Source organism: Pteronotus mesoamericanus, unplaced genomic scaffold (assembly GCF_021234165.1).
Source record: "Pteronotus mesoamericanus isolate MK-2021 breed Mesoamerican mustached bat unplaced genomic scaffold, CSHL_Meso_final scaffold_167, whole genome shotgun sequence".
Lineage (NCBI taxonomy): Eukaryota > Metazoa > Chordata > Mammalia > Chiroptera > Mormoopidae > Pteronotus > Pteronotus mesoamericanus.
The window spans coordinates 12,716,107-12,735,859 of NW_026555308.1; the positions used below are offsets into that span (position 1 = coordinate 12,716,107).

The window sequence follows — 19,753 nt, forward strand, 5'->3', positions numbered from 1 at the left end:
CCGAGCCAGGATCCTGAGTCCATGTTCATAACCCCTGTGTTAAGCTGCCTCTGCGATCGCTGGTTTTCCTTGGCTGGCCCTCCCCAGAGTGCAGGTCCTCTGGCCCTCTCCTGCAGTCCGGGGCCTCAGTCTCGGGCAGACTCCACATGACTCAACATTCTTTCTGTTCCAGGCAGCCGGTGAAGATCGTGTACTCCTCCAAGGATCCCGCCAAGCCCAAAGGGAGCTCCAAGGTGGATGTGAATGAGGAGGCTGAGGCTCTGATTGTCAAGTCCCCCCAGAAGGAGCGGGAGCCGTCCCTGTTCAAGGTGCTCTACAAGACCTTTGGGCCCTACTTTCTCATGAGCTTCCTATTCAAGGCCCTGCACGACCTTATGATGTTTGCCGGCCCGGAGATCTTGAAGTAAGACCTCTTCCGTCCCAGCTGGGCAACTCTTCACATCCTTTTCTTGTGGTGCTGCTACCTCTCCCTTGGGGCCATGTGGCATGCTCCAGGGGGCTTATAGCCCAGTCTCTTTCTCTGCCTGCTTTGCTTAGTGCTTTGTTTTATTAGAGTCTTAATTAAGGCCACTTTGTTTGCAAGTAAGAGAAACCTGCTAGGCTCCCTTGAAGCCAAAAGGCAGAAGATAGAGGATTGTCTTAGGAAGTGAAGAGCATGCTAGGTCACATGAAAACTGCAGCCTTGAACCAGAAAGCCAGAAAGGAGGTCCCCACTTCTCTGTGTTTACCTCCCTCCCTCCCTCTTTCTGTTTCTCTCTCACTCTCTGTTTCCACGCTCTCTGTGACTCTTTGGGGCCACACATTTGTTCTCTAACCCTCCCTCCTCTCTTCCCCTATGCTCTCTATTTGGTCACTTTTGGGTGACTCACAGGTGACAAGATGGAACAGTCATTGTGCAAAGCCGAAGGCACCCTGTCATGCATGAGTGGTTTGGGCAGCCTGTACACTCAGATCACCATCTATAAACCTAAAGTACTCGTGTTTACCGCACCTGGCTTAGGAGAAAGTCAAAATGCTGAAGGACTTTTCCCTCTACGTGCATGGCACAGCGTGATACCATTCTGGCCTCTGTCCTTGCTCTTTGCAGATTGCTCATCAACTTTGTGAACGACACGAAGGCTCCGGACTGGCAGGGCTACTTCTACACAGCACTCCTGTTTGTGTGCGCCTGCCTGCAGACCCTCGTGCTGCACCAGTACTTCCACATCTGCTTCGTCAGTGGCATGAGGATCAAGACCGCTGTCATCGGCGCCGTCTATCGGAAGGTGGGTGAGGCTGGGTCATGGGCAAGTGAGCTGATTTTGACATCTGCTGTGGCCTCAGAATCTCTGGGGACTTGGCTGGGTCACTCTGGGACCACCATGGGGATTACAAGCCCAGCTCCTGGAACAGTTGCACCGGAGTGGGTAAAGGACTGTGGCAAGGATCGACAGTTATGCATTAGGTCTCAGCAGAGCTGATTTCAGGGGTGAGCCTGGAGGACGTCTGTGAGTCCCAGAGTCAGCCATGGGAAATGGAATCTCTTCGGTGGTGCTTGATTTGGGGAAATCCAAGTTCAAATCCTTGCTCTGCTATTCACAGTCTGAGTTTGAGCTTGTTCTAACTCTCCATTTGAACTGAGCAGATGGCCTGTCCCCTGGGGGATAGAATACTTCGCAGGCATTTGTGCATCGCTTTAAAGGAACTGGATTACCTTCTTGGTCCCTTCGTTCCTTAGCCTGTTGGTCAAGGGCACCACTTGGGCCCCATGGGTTGGGATAGTTGGAAAAAAATGGACGAGGTTATTGATTCTCAGCCTTGTCTGCAAGTTAGACTCACCTGGACAGCTTTAAAAACTTCTGATGCCCAGGCCGTACCCCACCAACTAAACCCAGATCTCTGAGGGTAGGAGTCAGGCGCCAGCATTTCTAAAAGTCCCCAGGTAATAGTGTGAAACCATGTCTTAAGAACCGGGGTGATTTTGTCCTTCAGGTGATGTTTGGCCATGTCTGGAGATACTTTTGGTTGTCATAACTGGGGGTAGAGACATCTAGTGGGGAGAGGCCAGGGATGCTGCCCTATAATGCACAGGATGGCCCCACCAAGAATGACCCAAGCTCAAATGTCAGAAATGCCAACATTGCGAAACCCTGGCCCACATCTGGGTTCTTCAGCGTGTCTGGGGACCAGCAGCATCAGCATCACCTGGGAGCCTATTAGAAATGAAGAGTCTCAGGTCCTGCCTCAGACCTGCTGAATCAGAACCTATGTGGTAGCAAATTTCCCACGTGAGGTGTGTGACCATGTAAAAGTGTACAAAGTCCGGGTTTAGGCAAATTCTGCAGTCCCTTCCACATTGAAGAGCTCAAGATGGGGAGGCAATGAGTGCCATTGATTAGAGTGAGGGCTTTGTGATGAGATGGACGAGGTGGAAAGGCAGGTAAGTCGGCAGGAGGGGAAGAAATGGTGGCCATCCCACGCGTGAGCCGTCCCCTTCCTTCACATGGGCCTGGAGGCAGAGTCCAGGGATCTTCACCTACCATACTCACCCTCTTTCCTCTCCTTTGTCCCACAGGCCCTGGTGATCACCAATTCTGCCAGAAAATCCTCCACGGTTGGGGAGATTGTCAACCTTATGTCTGTGGACGCCCAGAGGTTCATGGACCTGACCACGTACATTAACATGATCTGGTCAGCCCCTCTGCAAGTCATCCTTGCGCTCTACCTTCTGTGGCTGGTGTGTGTCTGATGTGGTTCCTAGTCACGTGGGCAGGGGCCTCTGTGTATGGGCAGTGGGGGTGAGGGAGCTAGTGTCTGTGATAAGAAGTCACAAAGCTCACTGGTATTTCTTGCTGTCATTTGCATTTTATTTTCTGATCCATCAGCCAGTTTCTGGATATTTTATTCATTTCCTCAGTTATTCGGTTTATGTTCTCTTTGGTGGCCTTGTGTTTGAATTTATCTTTTCTTGAAGGTGTATGTGATGAACAACCCTGCAACATTCACACCCTGTTTCTGCTACTGTATTCTCCCAGGCACTAGCCTGACTCATTTGTTAACTAGTTCTAAATTCTGTTGGTCAAGATAATATCTCTTGGTTGCAAAGGACAGACACATATCAGATGGATCAGCAGATGAATATGCTGAGAATGAACAGCTTCTGAACAACAAACAAGATAAAGAGACTAAATAGAGATGGCTGGGAAGCTAGGGAAGCCCTGTCGGAGCTCTCTGAGCTGGGAGGTGGGGAGGTGCTATCGCCTAAGTTCCCCTCCATTTCCATAGGGCTGGAGGGCGATCTGGGCTTTGGCCTGTCTGTAGAATCACCACAGCAATTAACATTGCCCAGAGACATTGGTGTCTGAACAAAGGGAGCAAGCAGGGACAGCAGGTGTCACCGGCTGTACCTGGGCTTCCTGCTGGGACCACTCCAGGGCCAGTGCCCCAGGAGCTATAAGCACCTGCCTGGATCTAGCTGGATTCCATACAGGACCCAGCACATGAGCCCTCACCGCGGTCACTTCTATACAAGACCATTTTCGTGTAACAAATAAGAGAGAAACTTAGAAAACTGGAGAGCTGCAGGAGCTCTCTGGGGACTGCAGGAATCCTCCAGAGTCTGAGGGGCCAGAGAAAGCCATTAAAAATTTTTTTTATCCTCACCCAAGGAGATGCTTATTGGTTTTAGAGAGAGAGAGAAAGAGAGAAGCATTGACTGGTTCCCTCCTGCATGTGCCCCAACTAGGGATCGAACTTACAACCTAGGTATGTTCCCTGACTGGAAATTCAGACAGAGAATAACAAATACTGTATGATTTCACTGATGTGTGGAATCTAAAATAGCAGAATAGATGAATAAACAAAACAATACAGAAACAGTTCCATAGTTACAGTGAACTAGCTGACAGGTTGCCAGAGGGGATGTGTGTGGACAGATGGGAATAAAAGAAAAAAAGAAGCGATGAAAAAGATGAGTTAGGAAAAGTGGCAAGGGGAGAAAGAAGACACTGCATTCAAAATATTTGCCCTAGAGTCCACCACCACCACCTACTGAGTAATAAGGTGGTTAGAGAGTCCCTGTTTCAGGCATCAGCACTTTTTCTGCCCTCAGTCTTCTTGGCTATCTCTCTCTTTTTAAGTCCTTGCCTGAGGATATATTTATTGATTCCAGAGAGAGAAAAACAAAACATGAAATGTAAGAGAAAGATCAGTCAATTGCTTCCTGTATGCACCTTGGTTGAGGGCAGAACATACAACCCAGGCATAAGCACTGACCGGGAATTGAATCTGCGACCTTTTGATTTACAGAATGACGCTCCAACCAACTGAGCCACACTGGCTAGGACTCCTTGGCGATTTCTCGATGCGATTTTGAGTTTGAAGTAGATAGGATTACAACATCCAGTGTTTTGGTTGCGGGCGTAATTGCATCATCTGAGTACATTTTCCTAAATATTAAAAAAAGGAATCAATTTTAAAATAGCCTAAGCAAATAAAGGCAATTTTGTGGGTGCATGGGTGTAACAGGGACTTCAAACATGGACAGATCTAGGAGTTCAAGGAATGCGTAAGGACTCAGCTTTGCTCTTTAATCAGTTTTTAGCCATGATTTCCTCCGAACTGACCTTACTCTCAATGGGATTTCCCTAGATGGCTTTTATAGCTTTGGGCTTGTATCCCTTTTTCAGATAGTGTCGTCAGAGAAAAGAGCATTCTTCCTTACCTTAGCCAGAGCCCCAGGGAGTGCTCTGACCTGGCGCAGTCCTGTTCACACCCCTGAACCAGTCACTCTGAGGCAGGGAGAAAATTCCTACCTGGTTGGGGACCACTGGTGTAGACCAAAAATAGGTCTCTCTGATGGGCCAGCCTAGGTCACAAGCCCTCTGCCATTGTGGAAGGGGTGGAGGTATGAGGTGTGAGTGACAGCCCTTCTACCAGGGGAGGGGCAGTTCCCCAAATCAAAAGATAATGAGCAAAGAGCCTCATATCCTGTCATGTGCCTTATTCTCCGCCCCCCGCCCCCCCCACCGGCTCAGCCTTTGCTTGTGCCTTGCCTTTCGCCAGGAACACCCTTCCATCCTTCCTCCCTAAGGATGAAATCCTACCCACCCCTCAAGACTGTGACAAATGCCACTGATTTTTTTCCTTCTCAGTTAGATGGGCTTACTCCTTTTTTGAATCCCAATAGCTTTAGTATAGAAACTCGTTTGATTTTACCTTTTAGAATAGTTTTTTGCACACTCGGTATAACACCCCATTCCCCCTTGGGAGTGTGTTAGCTACCCCTGGACTCACAGGGTCCTGTCTTCGTATTCTGTGGGTGCAGTCCCAGTGGGGCCTGGTGCATAATAGGTGCACGCCGAATTATCTGTTGATCTGACTGTATTTTACAGGTTTTATGTATTTATAGAGCAGGTGACAAGTGATTAGAAATTGTTTTTCTTAATGAAACTTAGAAAATAATACCAGAACTTAGATATTAAAATTAATGTCTTTTTGGCACCCACTTCCCCAAAAAGGGCTGCTGCAGTTAAAATATTTTTGGAATACTTCTTTTAGAGTTGCTTTGGGGTTGGTTTATGAACTATTAGGAAAATTGCTTTGTTTTCAGTGAGGGTTGCTGAATGTGATATTGGTGTTCGGAGCCAGTTAATTGTCCATTGTCGGGGGGCTGCTGTATGTGGTGGAGGATGTTGAGCAGCATCCCTGGCTTCTACCCACAAGACACCAGTAACACAGAACTCCTCGCTCTGCCCCGGTACGACAGCCTGAATGTCTCTAGACATTGCCAGATGTCTCCTGGGAGAAAATTCCTGTTTGGTTGGAGACCAGTAGCTAAGACCGAAAATAGCTTTCTCTATTTGATCCTCAAAGACATCGTATAGGGTAGTGGGTGACAGTGTGGGCTGTGGGATCCGACTGCCGGGGTTTAGGTCCTGTCTGTTTCCATCACTAGCTCTATGCCTTAGGCCCTTAATGACCCTAAGCCTCAGTGTCCTCTTCTGTAAACCGGTGATAGTAATGGTGCCTCTCATCACAGGGATGTTGGGACAATCGAATTGAATGAATGCAGGTAATGTTTATGGGACAGTGCATGGTACACAGATGTTCTCAGTTTCTTTTAGTTGTTATTATTTGCTGTCAACATTCTGAATGCTTTGGATTGTTGGTAGAAATCACCTTTGTTCTTCAAGGTAGATTAATCTTCACATCACCAAAGCCATTTGGTTCAGCAGGAGTATTTTTCTGGAACTAGGCCTGGAACCCTTGCAGGTGACTACGTGGAAGGGACTAACGCTCCTGTTTTTCTGAAAGGATAAGGGGAAAAAAAGAATCCCATGACCCTATAGTTCCATCTGTATGTTTCAGCTAAGTAAATACATACAGGGCTGACTTCTCAAGCTGTCTTCTTGTATTTGTGGAATTTGAAAGATACAGATCTATATTGTCACCTTCTGTTAACCCCTCTGAGACAGTAGTTTCTTTGTTCGCAAATGAGACAAGAAAAGGTCTATGACCTCTTATCTACAAATCCCAGTCAATCAGCTCAGAAAATCCAAAGTTTTTCTTAACTCATTTGGTGGCAAACCTTGACATGTATTGACGTGAAGTATTTATACCCTTGATTGTTTCTCTCCATGTGAATGTCCCTGCTTTGCTGCTGAAAAATCAGTGCATTTGATCGTGGAGTGCCGTGCCAGGCCCCGGTGGGGACGGATGCAGTAGAAGGGCATATCCATTTGCGTCAGGAGTCCCCAAGTGCATGATTCAGGAGCACTCAGGACTGTAATTTATTACAGCAGGATGAGTGAAGGGTAGAGCTTCAGGAGTCAAAGTTTTGGGGAAAACCAGGAACAAGCTTCCAAGAATGTTCTCAGTGGAGTCACACAGGATGCCCTTGATTCCCCAGCAGCCAGGTGTGGCGGCTTGGGGGGCATGTTGCCAGCAGGGGAGCTCAGTCTCTACCTTGACCGAGCCCAGGGTTTTTATCGGGGGCTGGTCACATAGTCAGCCTCCGCCTGGCACTTGCCAAACTCCCAGACTCCCAGAAGGAAGAGAGGTGTTCAGCACACACCATGTTGTTTGTACAAACAGTTTAGGCACAGGGAGCTGCTCGTATTAGTTCTGAGAATGGTGGGAACCCTCCCCACATCAGAGCTCCTAGATGTCAGCCAAGAGCCAGATTTGTAAGCAGACCTCGACTCAAGGTAAATCCTCAGGCTGGCTACGTTACCTGTTTTCTGCTCAATGCCTTATTACCTTTCTAAAATTCAAACGTTTAATTTACAAAAGTCATCTGATCCCAAAGGTTCTGATAAAGGATCATGCACCTGCATGTTCTTAAAGAGGTCATGGCATCCCCTGAGATGCTCAGGAATAAATCCGAAAAATATTAACAACCCATCGTTGGGTTAAAGTGACATAACTAAGGCAAACTGGCTGGCAGAGTCAGAGCAGGGTGGTGCAGCCTGGGAAGCCCCGTGTGAAGGCCTTTGTGCTCTTTCCTCCCTTAGAACCTGGGCCCCTCTGTCCTGGCTGGCGTGGCTGTGATGATCCTCATGGTTCCCGTCAATGCTGTCATGGCCATGAAGACCAAGACCTACCAGGTAGGCTCTCTATCTTCCCAGGACTCCAAGCTGGGTCCTGGCCTGTGGCCTTTGTGGGTTTTAGCAGAGTTCCTTCTGCTCAGGATGTGGGGTTCTCAGCCTTGCCTGTCTGTTGGGATCCCCTGAAGAGCTTTAACAATGCTGATGTCCTGGCCCCACTCCTGGGATTCTGATTCAGCTAATACGGGGAGGGCCGGGGGCATCAGGAGTCTTTACAGCTTCTCCGGTGAGTGCAGTGGGCAGCCAAGGGCGTGAGCTCCTGAAACGGTTAGACCTAGTGAGCCAGTGACTGCAAGCATGCCCGTGAGCCTCCAAGAAATTCCTTATTTCCCAGGAATTTAATTCATTTGTGTGTGTGCGTTTACAAGGTAAGTAGAAATTACCCCTCCTTTTCCCTCTCTTATGTTATGTTAGGTGCAGTGGTAAACTCTTTGGTTTCAGAGATACTTTGTATTTTTCAAGTTTTTAAAAACCAAAGTAGCAGAGTGAATGCCTTCTTATTATTAAAAAAAAAAAAGTCCAAATAATACAAAGGCATATAGATTAAAAGGGGATATCACCTTTCCTATCCTCTCAACCGCAGTGAACACCAGGAAGCAAATTCTTCTAGAACTGTGTATGCATTTATGGAGAGATCTGGTTATATAGTTAGGTTTGCTGTGTATATGTATGATTTTTCCTTTTTTTTTTGTATTGTTACCACATATGTTTTTACACAGACGGGCCTTGGGGATCTTTGTCTGGCATGCCACAGCCTGACTTCATCCTCTTGAACCTGTGCCTCATGGTCCATAGCAGAGACGGGCCAGAGTTTTTTTTCTCTGTGCTGATGGCTCTTTCTGACGTGCCTGCGGAATTTCAAAGGAGAGGGCCTGACCTCGCTGATGACTGATGACGTGGAGGAGAGATGATTCCAGGACGTGGGCCTGTTGGAATGAGGCCCCGTCAGGCGGGGGCAGGGCGCAGGCAGGAGAGGGCAGGCAAGGAAGGGGCTTGTGACTGTGTCACCTTTCATCCTCTCCTCCGTGAGCAGCGGATGACTTTTGCAAATCTGAAACAGCTTCTTAAAGTGTCCTCCTCTGTGGCCCAGCCATGACCATAACAACATTTAATGACTGGGTTCTCATGAGCCTTAAATGACTAAGTGCATGTAAAATGCTCAGTAAAGTGCCTGGCATATGGAAAGTGCCAGATGCTGTTAGAAATATTTAATAATATAGGGCGTGGGCACCCGGGGGTCGGAACCAGTTCGGGCTGTTGTAGGAACATTTTGACATTTTTAACAACCATGCCCTGGCTGAAAATTCATAAAGAAAATAACGAAACGGAGGCGGAAAACCCAATATGATCTCTCTCATGTTTGGATCAGCAGAGTAGGAACCATGTCCCCCTTTCTTCCGTGGATACCTGAAGGATTTTCTTGCCCCTATTCCTCAACCTAATAAATTTCTTTGTGTCTAATTGAATGTGATTTGAAGCAGGCGTCTTTCCTCATCGATAAAAGAGCCCCTTGCAGTGCTCTCAGGGTCAGCAGAAGGGTTCATGGCAACCGCAGGCTCAGCTCCACTTTTGCACCCTTAGGAAGGCCCCTTTCTAATAGGGAGGGACGTAGAGTGGTGGTCTGTTTCGAGAGCCGGAGGTGAGCGGCCAGCTCCAGATGTGGGCGGATTGTTCTTCTCTTTGAAGGTAGCCCACATGAAGAGCAAAGACAGTAGGATTAAGCTGATGAATGAAATTCTCAACGGGATCAAAGTGCTAAAGCTCTACGCCTGGGAGCTGGCATTCAAAGACAAGGTGCTGGCCATCAGGCAGGAAGAGCTGAAGGTGCTGAAAAAAACTGCTTACCTGGCAGCTGTGGGGACCTTCACCTGGGTCTGCACACCTTTCCTGGTGAGTGAAGCCAGCTTTGTCTTGGCCCACATTATTTTATGTTTTATTTTGTTTTCATACCCAAGTATTTTTAATATGTCAGTATTGTAACAAGGTCTTCTATCATTCCCTTTAAAATCACCACACACACTCACGCCCTTTATTTTATTCGTAATACCTAGCAACTGCCAACCCAGAACTGGTTGTTCAGGAACTGTTTAATACCTGTTCGCTGTGAGATGAGGAGTTTGCACCAGAACGCCCACCCGCACTCCCTGCGTCTGCCATCGAGAAAGTGGCTAAGAATAAAAGTGTCAGCTGAACCAAACTGCATGCTCAGTGCCATAGTTGAGCTACATTTTGGCGTTGGGTGATCTGATGCTGACTGGCCCCAAACCTGGATTGGCTGTGGCCTGTGCAGCACACTTGGAGTGGCAATGCCAAACACACTCTAAAATTTGCCTAGTGTTTCATTTGTTGTGTCTCCACTGCAGTGTCAACTCGAGGAAGGCAGGGAGTTTGTCTTTTCTCTTCACTGCTGTATCCTCAGTGCCTGAAATAGTGCAAGTTGGTACTCAACAAATATTTTTCGTTGCTTGTTAAGAAAAAAAAAATCAAACCATACAGAAAGTTATAAAATGAAAAATATATCTCCTTCCTTCCCATCTGTCCCTCTCCTCCAAAGTGGCAGTTTTTCATGTATCTTTTCAGAAAAAAAGTTTGTGTATAGATATTTTAGAAGTACTTTTAATATATTGAAATGGATTCATATTATCCTTTAGTGTTCTGGACCTTTTTGGGACTTAACTATATAACCTCTCAGTTCCTGCATTCAGATCCACTTTCTTTGTTTTAACAAAAACTTGTCCAGTGCACAGATGTGCCATCGTTGACTTAACCTGTCTCCCAGTCCTGGCTTTTTAGAGGGGTCCTGATTCTTTGCTATTATGATCCATGCTGCACCACATCTTCCAATATGCATGTTTTGGGGTAGTTTAATGGGTCTGTCTCAGGCTGGCTAACTTTGAAAAGTTTAAAGACAACAGTGCAAGCTACTGTTCTACAAAGGTGGTCCCAAACCAAGAGCCCGTACGGAGATGGACCGTGTATAATTGATAGTTGAGAATGGTTAAGGGTGGTTTCAGATGATGCCCATGTTTGTTTTTTTCATTCTGTCTTGGTATTCTTAACTATGTCTTAAAATGATGTGCTAATAATGATTATCACTTAGTTATGTCGGCAAAAATATATTCTTATGGGAAGTTCTGTGAACTAAAAGCACACATTTTCATACATTTCTATTAGACTAACATTTGCTTCATTACAGCTAAGTTGCAGGTGGAGTGTTTAAGGAAACTCCTGCCTTTTTTTTTTTTTTTTAAGAATTTTATTGATTTTTTTGGAGAGCGGGGAAGGAAGGAGTAAGTGAGGGAGAGAAACATCAGTTGGTTGCCTCTCTCAGGCCCCTGACTGGGGACCTGGACCGCAGCCCAGGCATGTGCCCTGACTGGGAATCGAACTGGTGACCTTTTGGTTGACAAGGCAGCATTCAGTCCACTGAGCCACACCAGCCAGGGCTCCTGCCTTTTCAGTGTTTGTTGATGTGTATTCAATCCCAACACTGGATTTGATTAGGCTCGGCTTAACGTCTCCAGAGTCCAAACCCTCTTGCAAGGCAGTGTGGGAGGAAGCAGCGATGCTCACACTCGAGGGAGTGTTGGAATCATCTGGGGGACTTGCTAAAACACAGCTCCCTGGGCCCCTCCTGGAGTTTCAGATCCAGTAGGTCTGGTAAGGCCTGAGTATTAGTAGTTCTAACATGTTCCCAGGTGCTACTGATGTTGTTGGTTTGGGGTACACACTTTGAGAACCGCTGTAGTAAATCCTCACTCTTCAGCGTGGCTCACAATCAGCAGCATCGTACTACCTGGTTGCTTATTAGAAATGCACACCCTCAGACCACACCCCAGACCGGGTGAAACAGAATCTGAATTTTAGGAGTCTCCCCTCAGGTGGTTTGAGAAACAATGGCAAAAAGTAGGAGTGAGCAGACCTTTCCTGTATAGGACCAGCTAGTAAATATTGTAGGTGTTCTGAGCCATATGGTCTCCATTGCAACTACTTAGTGTAGCCATACATAATACATAAATGAATGGGTGTGGCTGTGTTCCCATAAAAATTTATTTATAGGCACTGAATTCATATAATTTTCATGTCATAAGTATTATTATTTTGATTTTAAAAAGTCATTTAAAAATGTAAAAGCCATTCTAAGCTCAGGGGCTAGACATCAACAGGTGTGGACCACAGGCCATATGTTGCTGACCCTGGAATGGAATGGTTTTCTGAGAGTCAGGAAATCTGCTGAATTCTGCCAGCTCACATTGTGACCTGAAGCCAGTCATTCTACCCGCCCCCTGCCTCTGGGTTTTCACATATGAAACATGAAGGGGTTAGGCCACAGGGTTGTCACATGCAGGGCCCTGCCCTACGTCCCATGCCCACACCACAGTCATCCACAGTCGGGGTATTCTCTCCCACTGAGGTATGGTCAAGCAACGCTCTAGGTGGCCAGTGTCAATTGCCCGGAATTGACACAAGAAGTGACTTGGCATCTCTTAGCTGTTTGGGGACTCTGTGTTCCTAAGATCTCCCCTTCCAGCTCAAGCACTCCAGCATTCTGGTTCAGAAAGTTCTGCTGTCTCATCCTGTTCACACTCCAGTTTTCCCAGCCTTCCCCGCCTTCCCCAGGTGTTTGACAACCTTCTTTGCTTTTTAGAAGTAAAATCAGTGTAAAACTGGATGGTAGTTATATAGCGTGTTCATTATTTTTCTTTTTGAAAGATATTTAATTTTAGAGAGGAAAGGAAGAGGGGGGAGAGAGAGGGAGAGAAACATCGATCAGTTGCCTCTCTCATGCCCCCAACTGGGGACCAGGCCTGCAACCCAGGCGTGTGCCCTGCCTGGGAACCAAATTGGCAACCCTGTGGTCCACAGGCCAGCATCCAGTCCACTGAGCCACACCAGCCAGGGCAATTTTTCGTTAAGTTGTTCAATAGTCTCTACATGTTTATAACTGTTTGTTCTATTTTGTATATGTGATACATTTTGTTTTAAAAACAGTCATACATTGCCATGGTAAGAATAGTTAAAGCTGTCCTGAATGCTCTGCAGCAGGGTTTTACAGCCTCAGCGCTGTTGATACTTGGGACCCGATAATTCTTTGTTTCTTTGATGTGGGAGCTGTCCTGTGCATTGTACAGTGTTTAGCAACATTTCTGACCTCTGCCCTCTAGATGCCAAGTGGTGCCTATCCCTCCACTTCTCCAGTTGTGACAATCAAAAACGTCTCTCACCCCACCCAGTTTCTTTGATGTATTTTCAGAGAAAGCCTGCATATATATCAGCATAACAATGACTGTGCAATTAATGTCATTAAACTTATATATCTCTTTTGGTTACTTTCATACAAGTGATGGCAAATCATTCAGAAATCCAAGGTGTTTTGAGTTGCTTTTTTTTAAAATAGGAAAAGATCAGCAGTCAGAGGGAGCAAGCATCAGGGTTTAATCTATGGTTTGTGTACACTTGGGACAGGGGATCCTTTTCCCATAGCCCTTTGCTCTGCACATTAGATCCTCCTATCAAACTGAGTTTCTAGCTTGTCACCTGAGCATGCTGACCCTTCACTTACCAAATCCTGCCCTGGTCTCCATTAGGAAGCTGCAGCAAGGGATGCTTAAGAGCGGGACTGGCTTCTCTTGACCTTGAATTTGCCACTCAGTTTCGGAGTGGGTGATGGGCTTCCTGAGATGGAGTTTGTTGAGCTTTTGGGCATGAAACAGATGAGCATGGGTGTCCGTTGGGACCTTGGCCCTGGCTGAGACACCGAAGCCTCTGACTACATTAGGATAAAATATGTGGCCCTTGGTTTCCTTGAAAGGTGTTTGCATGTTCACTGGTGAATTCCTGTGCTTCAAGGATGATGAGGTGTTTACCCACTGGTGGGTGTGATGGAAGACAGAGGCCTGGGGAGGTCAGACAGGAGTGGGGATGCCATATAGTGGGATTGATGGGACTGTTTTTGTAGGATATGCAGCCTGGCATTTATCATGTCCACTTAATGCACTCTCCTAAAATAGCACCTCCAGGCAGCCAGCAATATTTAGCATTTTCCGCCTTGGAAGATTTGTGTGCTTCTTGCCTTCTACTTACCTTGTATCTCCCTTCGTTAGATAATTACCATTCCAGATGGTAGTTATCGGTTGTAGTTCTCCGCTGACCAGATCATACATGGACATTGTGTTTTTTGGTTTGTATCCCTAGAACATAGGGGACTTGGCAAATGGTGCACACTCTGTAAGTGTATGTAGAGGAATGACTGAATAAATGAATGAATGAAATATTTGAATAAACTATTAGAGACTCTTTGTAAGAGGCAGAAACCTAACTCAGATTGACTAGAGTTGCGGGGGGGATTTTTGAGTCACAAAACTGAAAAGTCTAGCAAAGTGCTGGTTTTAAGTATGCTTAGAGTTTCAGGTATGGCTGGATCTAGGTGCTCCAATGATCCCTATCTGTGTCTTAGCTTTGCTTTCTTCTTGGTGGTTTTTTGTGAGACATGTGCTCACCATACAGTTGTAGTTTATCCTGTTATTGTAGTAACTCCTATGAGGAGAAAACCCTCCTTTCCCTGTTAGTTCCTGCAAAGCTGTGAGTTTGAGTCTCATTGATTCTAGTCAGTTTCATGCTTATCCTGAATCCCTACAGCCAGGGAGATGGGATGTTTGGATTGGCCCTGCCTGGTCATGAGTTTGGGGTGGAGTGTGGGCAATTCACCTGTGGCTGAAGCTCATAGACTGAGATTGGGGGAGGTTCAGTTTCTTGAAGGTAAAGTGAAGGGTTGTTACCAGCAACAGGGGAATGGATACTGGGCAGGCAGAAAGAACAGATGTCCACAAAAAGAGATGTCAGGTTTTTTTAGGGGTCGGACTCGCATCAGTAGTTCAGTCCTTTGCTGCATTTCTCAGGAAGCATCATTAGCACTTAGAGTGGGACAGTTGTTTGTGAAGGATTTCTCCCATTCTTTACCCTCACCCATACCAGCGGGGTAGCAAACCCCAGCGCTCCACCACCTGCTACCCCAGTCACCTTCACACACTTCTCAACACCCCCGATAGAGAACCTGGTTAGTACCTATTTCCTACTCAGTGAGATAGGAAAGCTGCTCATTGGGTGCAGCTGGCAGGACGCCAGGAACCCGCTAATTGCCCCAAAGCTTTCCTTTCTCCTTACAGCCAGTTAGCATCTAGACTGAAGGACGTTGCTATCTGTAAGATTTACTTCAGTGGCAGGCTTAAATGTCGTTACTTTCGCTTACGCATGTGCGCTAGCAAGATAGACTGTCCTTTTGGTGACCTTCCCTCATTTAAATGCTAAAAAACACACCCCTGGGTGGATATTTAATATGCTAATGAGATATGCAATGCATGAAGAAGCATGTAGTTACACTACACAAGCTCCAAAGAGTCCCTGCCTCTACATATTTAGATATCACGCTTAGATGTCATCTTTCCTGCCTCAACTTCTTTAAAATTGCTCCCTAGTTTTTGTTCGGGGAGCAACATTTCTCTTTCTCCCTTTAGATGTTGTCTTCCTTGGTGCACAAACCATATATAATAAACCTCTTGCCTAAGTGCTTCTTTATGGGGACCTCTGTTGATTTCTGTCTTGGGAGTTCCTAGGAGCCCAGGGTGGTTCAGTGGTAAGATTCTCACCTGTCTCTTGGGTTTGGTTCCTGGCCAATGCACCAGACTCTATATTGGTTTCTGATGATCTCTTGATATCTGTCCTGGGAAATCATAAGAGCTCAGGGTGCCGATAACATCAGAGTCTCCAATTTACCTCACCTCACAGCACACTGCCTGGCACATAGTAGGCGCCCAATTAGTGACTGATGGATGAATGAATGACCTTTACTTTCTGGAGGAGCCAGAGCTGTGGGTCTGACAGGAGCCACGTGGTGCTGCTCTGTCTCTGCTTGCGCCCTGTGCTGCCGGCAGCCACCGTCGGTTGGGCCAAGGCAGCTGATATGTCTGGTGGTGAGATGCTTGTGGCGCAGTTTTCTCCACTGCTGGAGACATCTGAGTGTATGCTCTCCTGCCTTAGGCAAGTCCATCTGCCTTCCCCCCCACCCCCGCACCCACCTCTCTCTCCATCAATCCACCCACCCACAGACATCACCTGACTATCTGCCTTAATCCAGGTGCTGTCCTAGGCACTAATGATAGAGCAGTGAATACCACAGACAAAATTCCCTGCTTTCATGAAGTGTTCATTCATTCTGATTAGGAGAGAGACGGTAAACAATAGGCCTAATATGTACATCATAGAGTGTGCTAAACTGTCATGAGTGCTATGGGGAGAAAAGATTCAGGTTAGAGCTCTTGGGAGAGCATGCCGCTTTACACTTTTACCAAGGATGACCGAAGACCTCACTGAGAAGGTGACACTTGAGTCTTTACCTGATGGAGGCGAGGGGACCCCCACCAGGGTGAGGAAAGAGTGAGCGGAAAGGCCCTGAAGCTGGCCTGTGCCTGTCCCGCAGAAGAGATGACCATGGAGGCCAGTGGGGCTGGAACAGAGGGAGCGAGCAAGCGGGAGAACGGGAGGAGAAGAGACCAGACAGGTACAGACAAGGGACGTGTACAAATCAGGTGGACCCCGCGGCCTAGCTCCTATAGTAAGAAAAATAGACTGACTTTAGTGATGTGGGTTTTAAAAAATTTATTATTTTTATTGCAATATAATTCACCATTTTTAAGTGTAAAATGCAGTGTTTAGTATATTCACAAGGTTGTGCAACTATCACTACTATCTAATTCCAGAATGTTTTCATCGCCCCAGAAAGAAATCCTCATTGGTTTATCCCTACTCCCCATTCTCCCTACTCCTCCAGCCCTGACACCCACTAATCTACCTTCTGTCTCTGTAGATTTGCCTATTCTGGATAGTTCGTACAAATGGAGGCATGTTACCATGTGGCCTTTGCATCTGCCTTCTTTCACTTAATGCCTTGTTTTCAGGGTTCCTTCACATTGTAGTGTGTGTCAGTGCTTCATTCCTTTTTATGGCTGAACACTATTCCTTTGTGTGATGTATTTGGAGAATTTTGAGTGAAGGGTACCTTTGGACAAGAGGTCACTGCCTGGAAGAGGGGAGCCAGTGTGTGCGGACATCCCAGGGATCAGGTGTCAGTGGCTTTTTGAGCGCCTCACCTCCCTCTTGGCCGTGTTGCCTGGAAAATTGGTGTGCCTTGCCTCACGGTCATCCAGCTTGTGAATGTCGGAGCCAGAACTGGAACCAGCTTTGCTTCCCAGTGCCTCGCTCTTGGGACTGATTTATAGGTTCCTTGGAAGAATAGGCCAAGGAGTTTGGACTGAGTTCTGTAACAAATAAAAACAGCTGCCATATATTGCATTTTACTGTGCCCTGGGCATTGTGCAGAGCACTCTGCCTCAGTGTCCCACCTCTTGCTGCAGCAGCAGCCCGGCAAAGGTGTATCGGGACCCCCGTTTCATAGATGGGGAAATGGGGGCTCACTTGGGGAAACGAGGTGCCACACCCAGCCTAGTATGGGGCAGAACTTACGGTTTTAATTTTTAAGCTTTACAACCTTCTGATAGGTAACAAAGAAATTAGGCAGCTGAGACCCTGAAAATATAGCCACACCAGAGGCTTAAACTTGAATCTCCTGATTTGCAGCTCTCTGCCCTGGGCTCGGAAGAGCAGGGCCCTGGGCAGTTTATCTTCCCCTCCCCTCCCCCATCCAGTGGCTCTAGGAGTCTGGGGGTAGTACGGGGCTGGGGACTTTCATTCATCTGCCAGGTCCGAGGTTTTCCAGACTGCTTCTGGTGGCAGGTACCAGATGACCTCGTGGGATGCCTGGTTACCCTCCCCTGGTGACACCTGCCACTGCTCTGTCCCCAGCAGTGAGGGAGGGGTGCAGAAATTCACCCATTGACCTTTTCCCTCCCCCTAAGCCCAGCAGCCTGGCCCTGGTTTGTTCAGAGCTTCCTCATTTCTCCTGCTGAGGGAGGTGCTGTGCTGTTGTGTCCAACAACGGAACCCAAATCTGGTTGCCTGGGTGGTAAATCCTAGAAACTTAGGGCAGGGTAATAAAATCACAAGGCTTAAGGCACGTCTGACTTTGTGGGGAAGTAGCAAGTGGCTATTTGTTTTCTTTTCCTTCTTTTTTTTTTTTTTTAAGTATTTCTGTCTTGGGGATATAAAATTACATAAAGCTTTAAGAGCTGGAGAGAACGTTAAACACTGGCATTAATTCTCCACCATCTCCCCTGTTTCACAGATGAGGCAGCTGAGGCAGGAGGAGAGGAGATAACTTGCCCAAGGTCGCCTTCAGTGGGTCCCAGGGACTGTTCTAGGCACCAGCGAGGCAGTTGTGTGCAGGATGGAGTCCCCGCCTTTGAGTGCAGGAGCCAGACAATCCATACATAAAATACCACAATAAAAGGTGGGGGTTGGTGCTGTGAAGAAAAATAAACCAGGATAGGAGGATGGAGAGCAATGGCGGGGCTGTTTCAGGTAGAGGAGCGAGTACGATGGAGTAACCCAGCCAGCGCCTGGGCGGGAAGGTGGTTTTAGATAAAGAGGACAGCAGATGCAACGGCCCAGAAGTGTGATTGTGCTTCGTGTTGTCGAGGAATTCCAGGGCGCCTCAGAGAAAGCGGGTGGGACAGGACGGTCATTTCAGCTCCTGGTCACTGATTTATCCTTTTCCTTCTCTGAGTGTTTGGTGAGTACCTGTCATGTGCTAGGCATTGCCTTGGGCGCTTTCTGCTGCCTTCAGCCCCCTGTGGTTTGCAACTCCCACGGGGCAGGCCTGGACTCAGGGCTGGGGGAGTGCAGCCGCTCCTAGTTTCTGGCTCTGACTCGGGGACATGAGTCAGTGATGGGCATTCTGCTTACAGGTGGCCCTGTGTACGTTTGCGGTCTACGTGACCATCGATGAGCACAACGTCCTGGATGCCCAGAAAGCCTTTGTGTCCTTGGCCTTGTTCAACATCCTTCGTTTTCCCCTGAATATTCTCCCCATGGTCATCAGCAGCATCGTGCAGGTACAGGCGAGGCTGGGGGGACTTCAGGGAGGGTTCTCTGGGGGAACAAAATAAAGGGCCTAACAGTCCTCCTGGAGGCGGCTCCCTCTGCATTACTCATCCTACTGTGCCCACGGGTTTGACAAGGCAAAGACTGGTGGCTTTTGTGCTTTTGGTCATGGCCCAAAGAAAGAAACACATTTTACTTCTTGACAAGGAACGTACACTTAGGTATATGAAACAAAAGTTAATGCAACCAGGCTTTCCTGTGCTCTGTAAGATTCTGAAATACTTTATTCTATTCCAATCTGCTCTGTTCTGCCCTGCCCTATCGCCCATTGTCTCTTTTCAAAAATGTATCTTCTTGACCCTCTAAATTGATTTCACCAGCTGTTACCAGGCCTTGACCTAGACCCCTGAGGATTCCTAAAATTCATGCAGTGAACTTATAAGGAAATGAAGCTGCTCTGCCACACTTTACACTATTTGAATGCCTACCACTTCCTGCCAGCAGTATTTTTCACACTTTTCTCCCTTTTGTTGTGCATATTCATGTTGAGAACCCCATTTTCAGCCACACAGATGAATCAGTCTTAGTATTTGGCTATACAGCTCTGGTTGCAGGCTTTATTAAGAAAAGAACAAGCAAATAAAACCCATTTTTAATATGAAATATTTCAAAGCTACACAAAAGTAGAGACTAACGTGATGATGAACTTTATATACCCAACACCCAGGTTCAACATTTTGTTGCACTTGCTTTATCTAACCCTTTTCCTATCTTCCTCCCTCCCTTGTTCTTCCTTCTCTTCATTCCATTTTTCTTTGCTGAAAAATTTTTAGGCAAATGCAAGACCTCTTACGTTTCACTCATAAATACTTCAGTGTGCACTTCTTCTTATGTAACTATTAGACCATTTCCATGCCTAACAAAATTAACTGTAATTTCTTAAAATAATGTGCAGTCCATGTTAAAATGTTCTGGATTGTCTCATTAATGTCTTTATAGTTGGGCTGTTTGATTCAGAACCATTGTGGGTTTTTTTTAAAACTTTATTTTTATTGGGATATATTTAACATGTAACATTGTGTAAGTTTCATACATGGATATATTATAGTACAGTTACTACTGTTGTGTCAGCCCAACACCTCTGTCACATCATGTAATTACCATTTCCCTTT

At 46.8% G+C, this 19,753-nt stretch overlaps 1 protein-coding gene across 1 annotated transcript in view; it reads left to right on the forward strand.

Annotated features, from left to right (window-relative positions):
- Positions 1 to 19,753, forward strand: part of ABCC1 (ATP binding cassette subfamily C member 1 (ABCC1 blood group)) — a 133,929-nt gene that overhangs the window by 69,529 nt on the left and 44,647 nt on the right. Inside the window, exons 8-13 of the mRNA XM_054589627.1 lie at positions 173 to 403; positions 1,088 to 1,265; positions 2,555 to 2,716; positions 7,494 to 7,586; positions 9,273 to 9,476; positions 18,446 to 18,592. Coding sequence (XP_054445602.1) covers positions 173 to 403; positions 1,088 to 1,265; positions 2,555 to 2,716; positions 7,494 to 7,586; positions 9,273 to 9,476; positions 18,446 to 18,592 — 1,015 coding nt within the window. The remainder of the gene's footprint in view (positions 1 to 172; positions 404 to 1,087; positions 1,266 to 2,554; positions 2,717 to 7,493; positions 7,587 to 9,272; positions 9,477 to 18,445; positions 18,593 to 19,753) is intronic.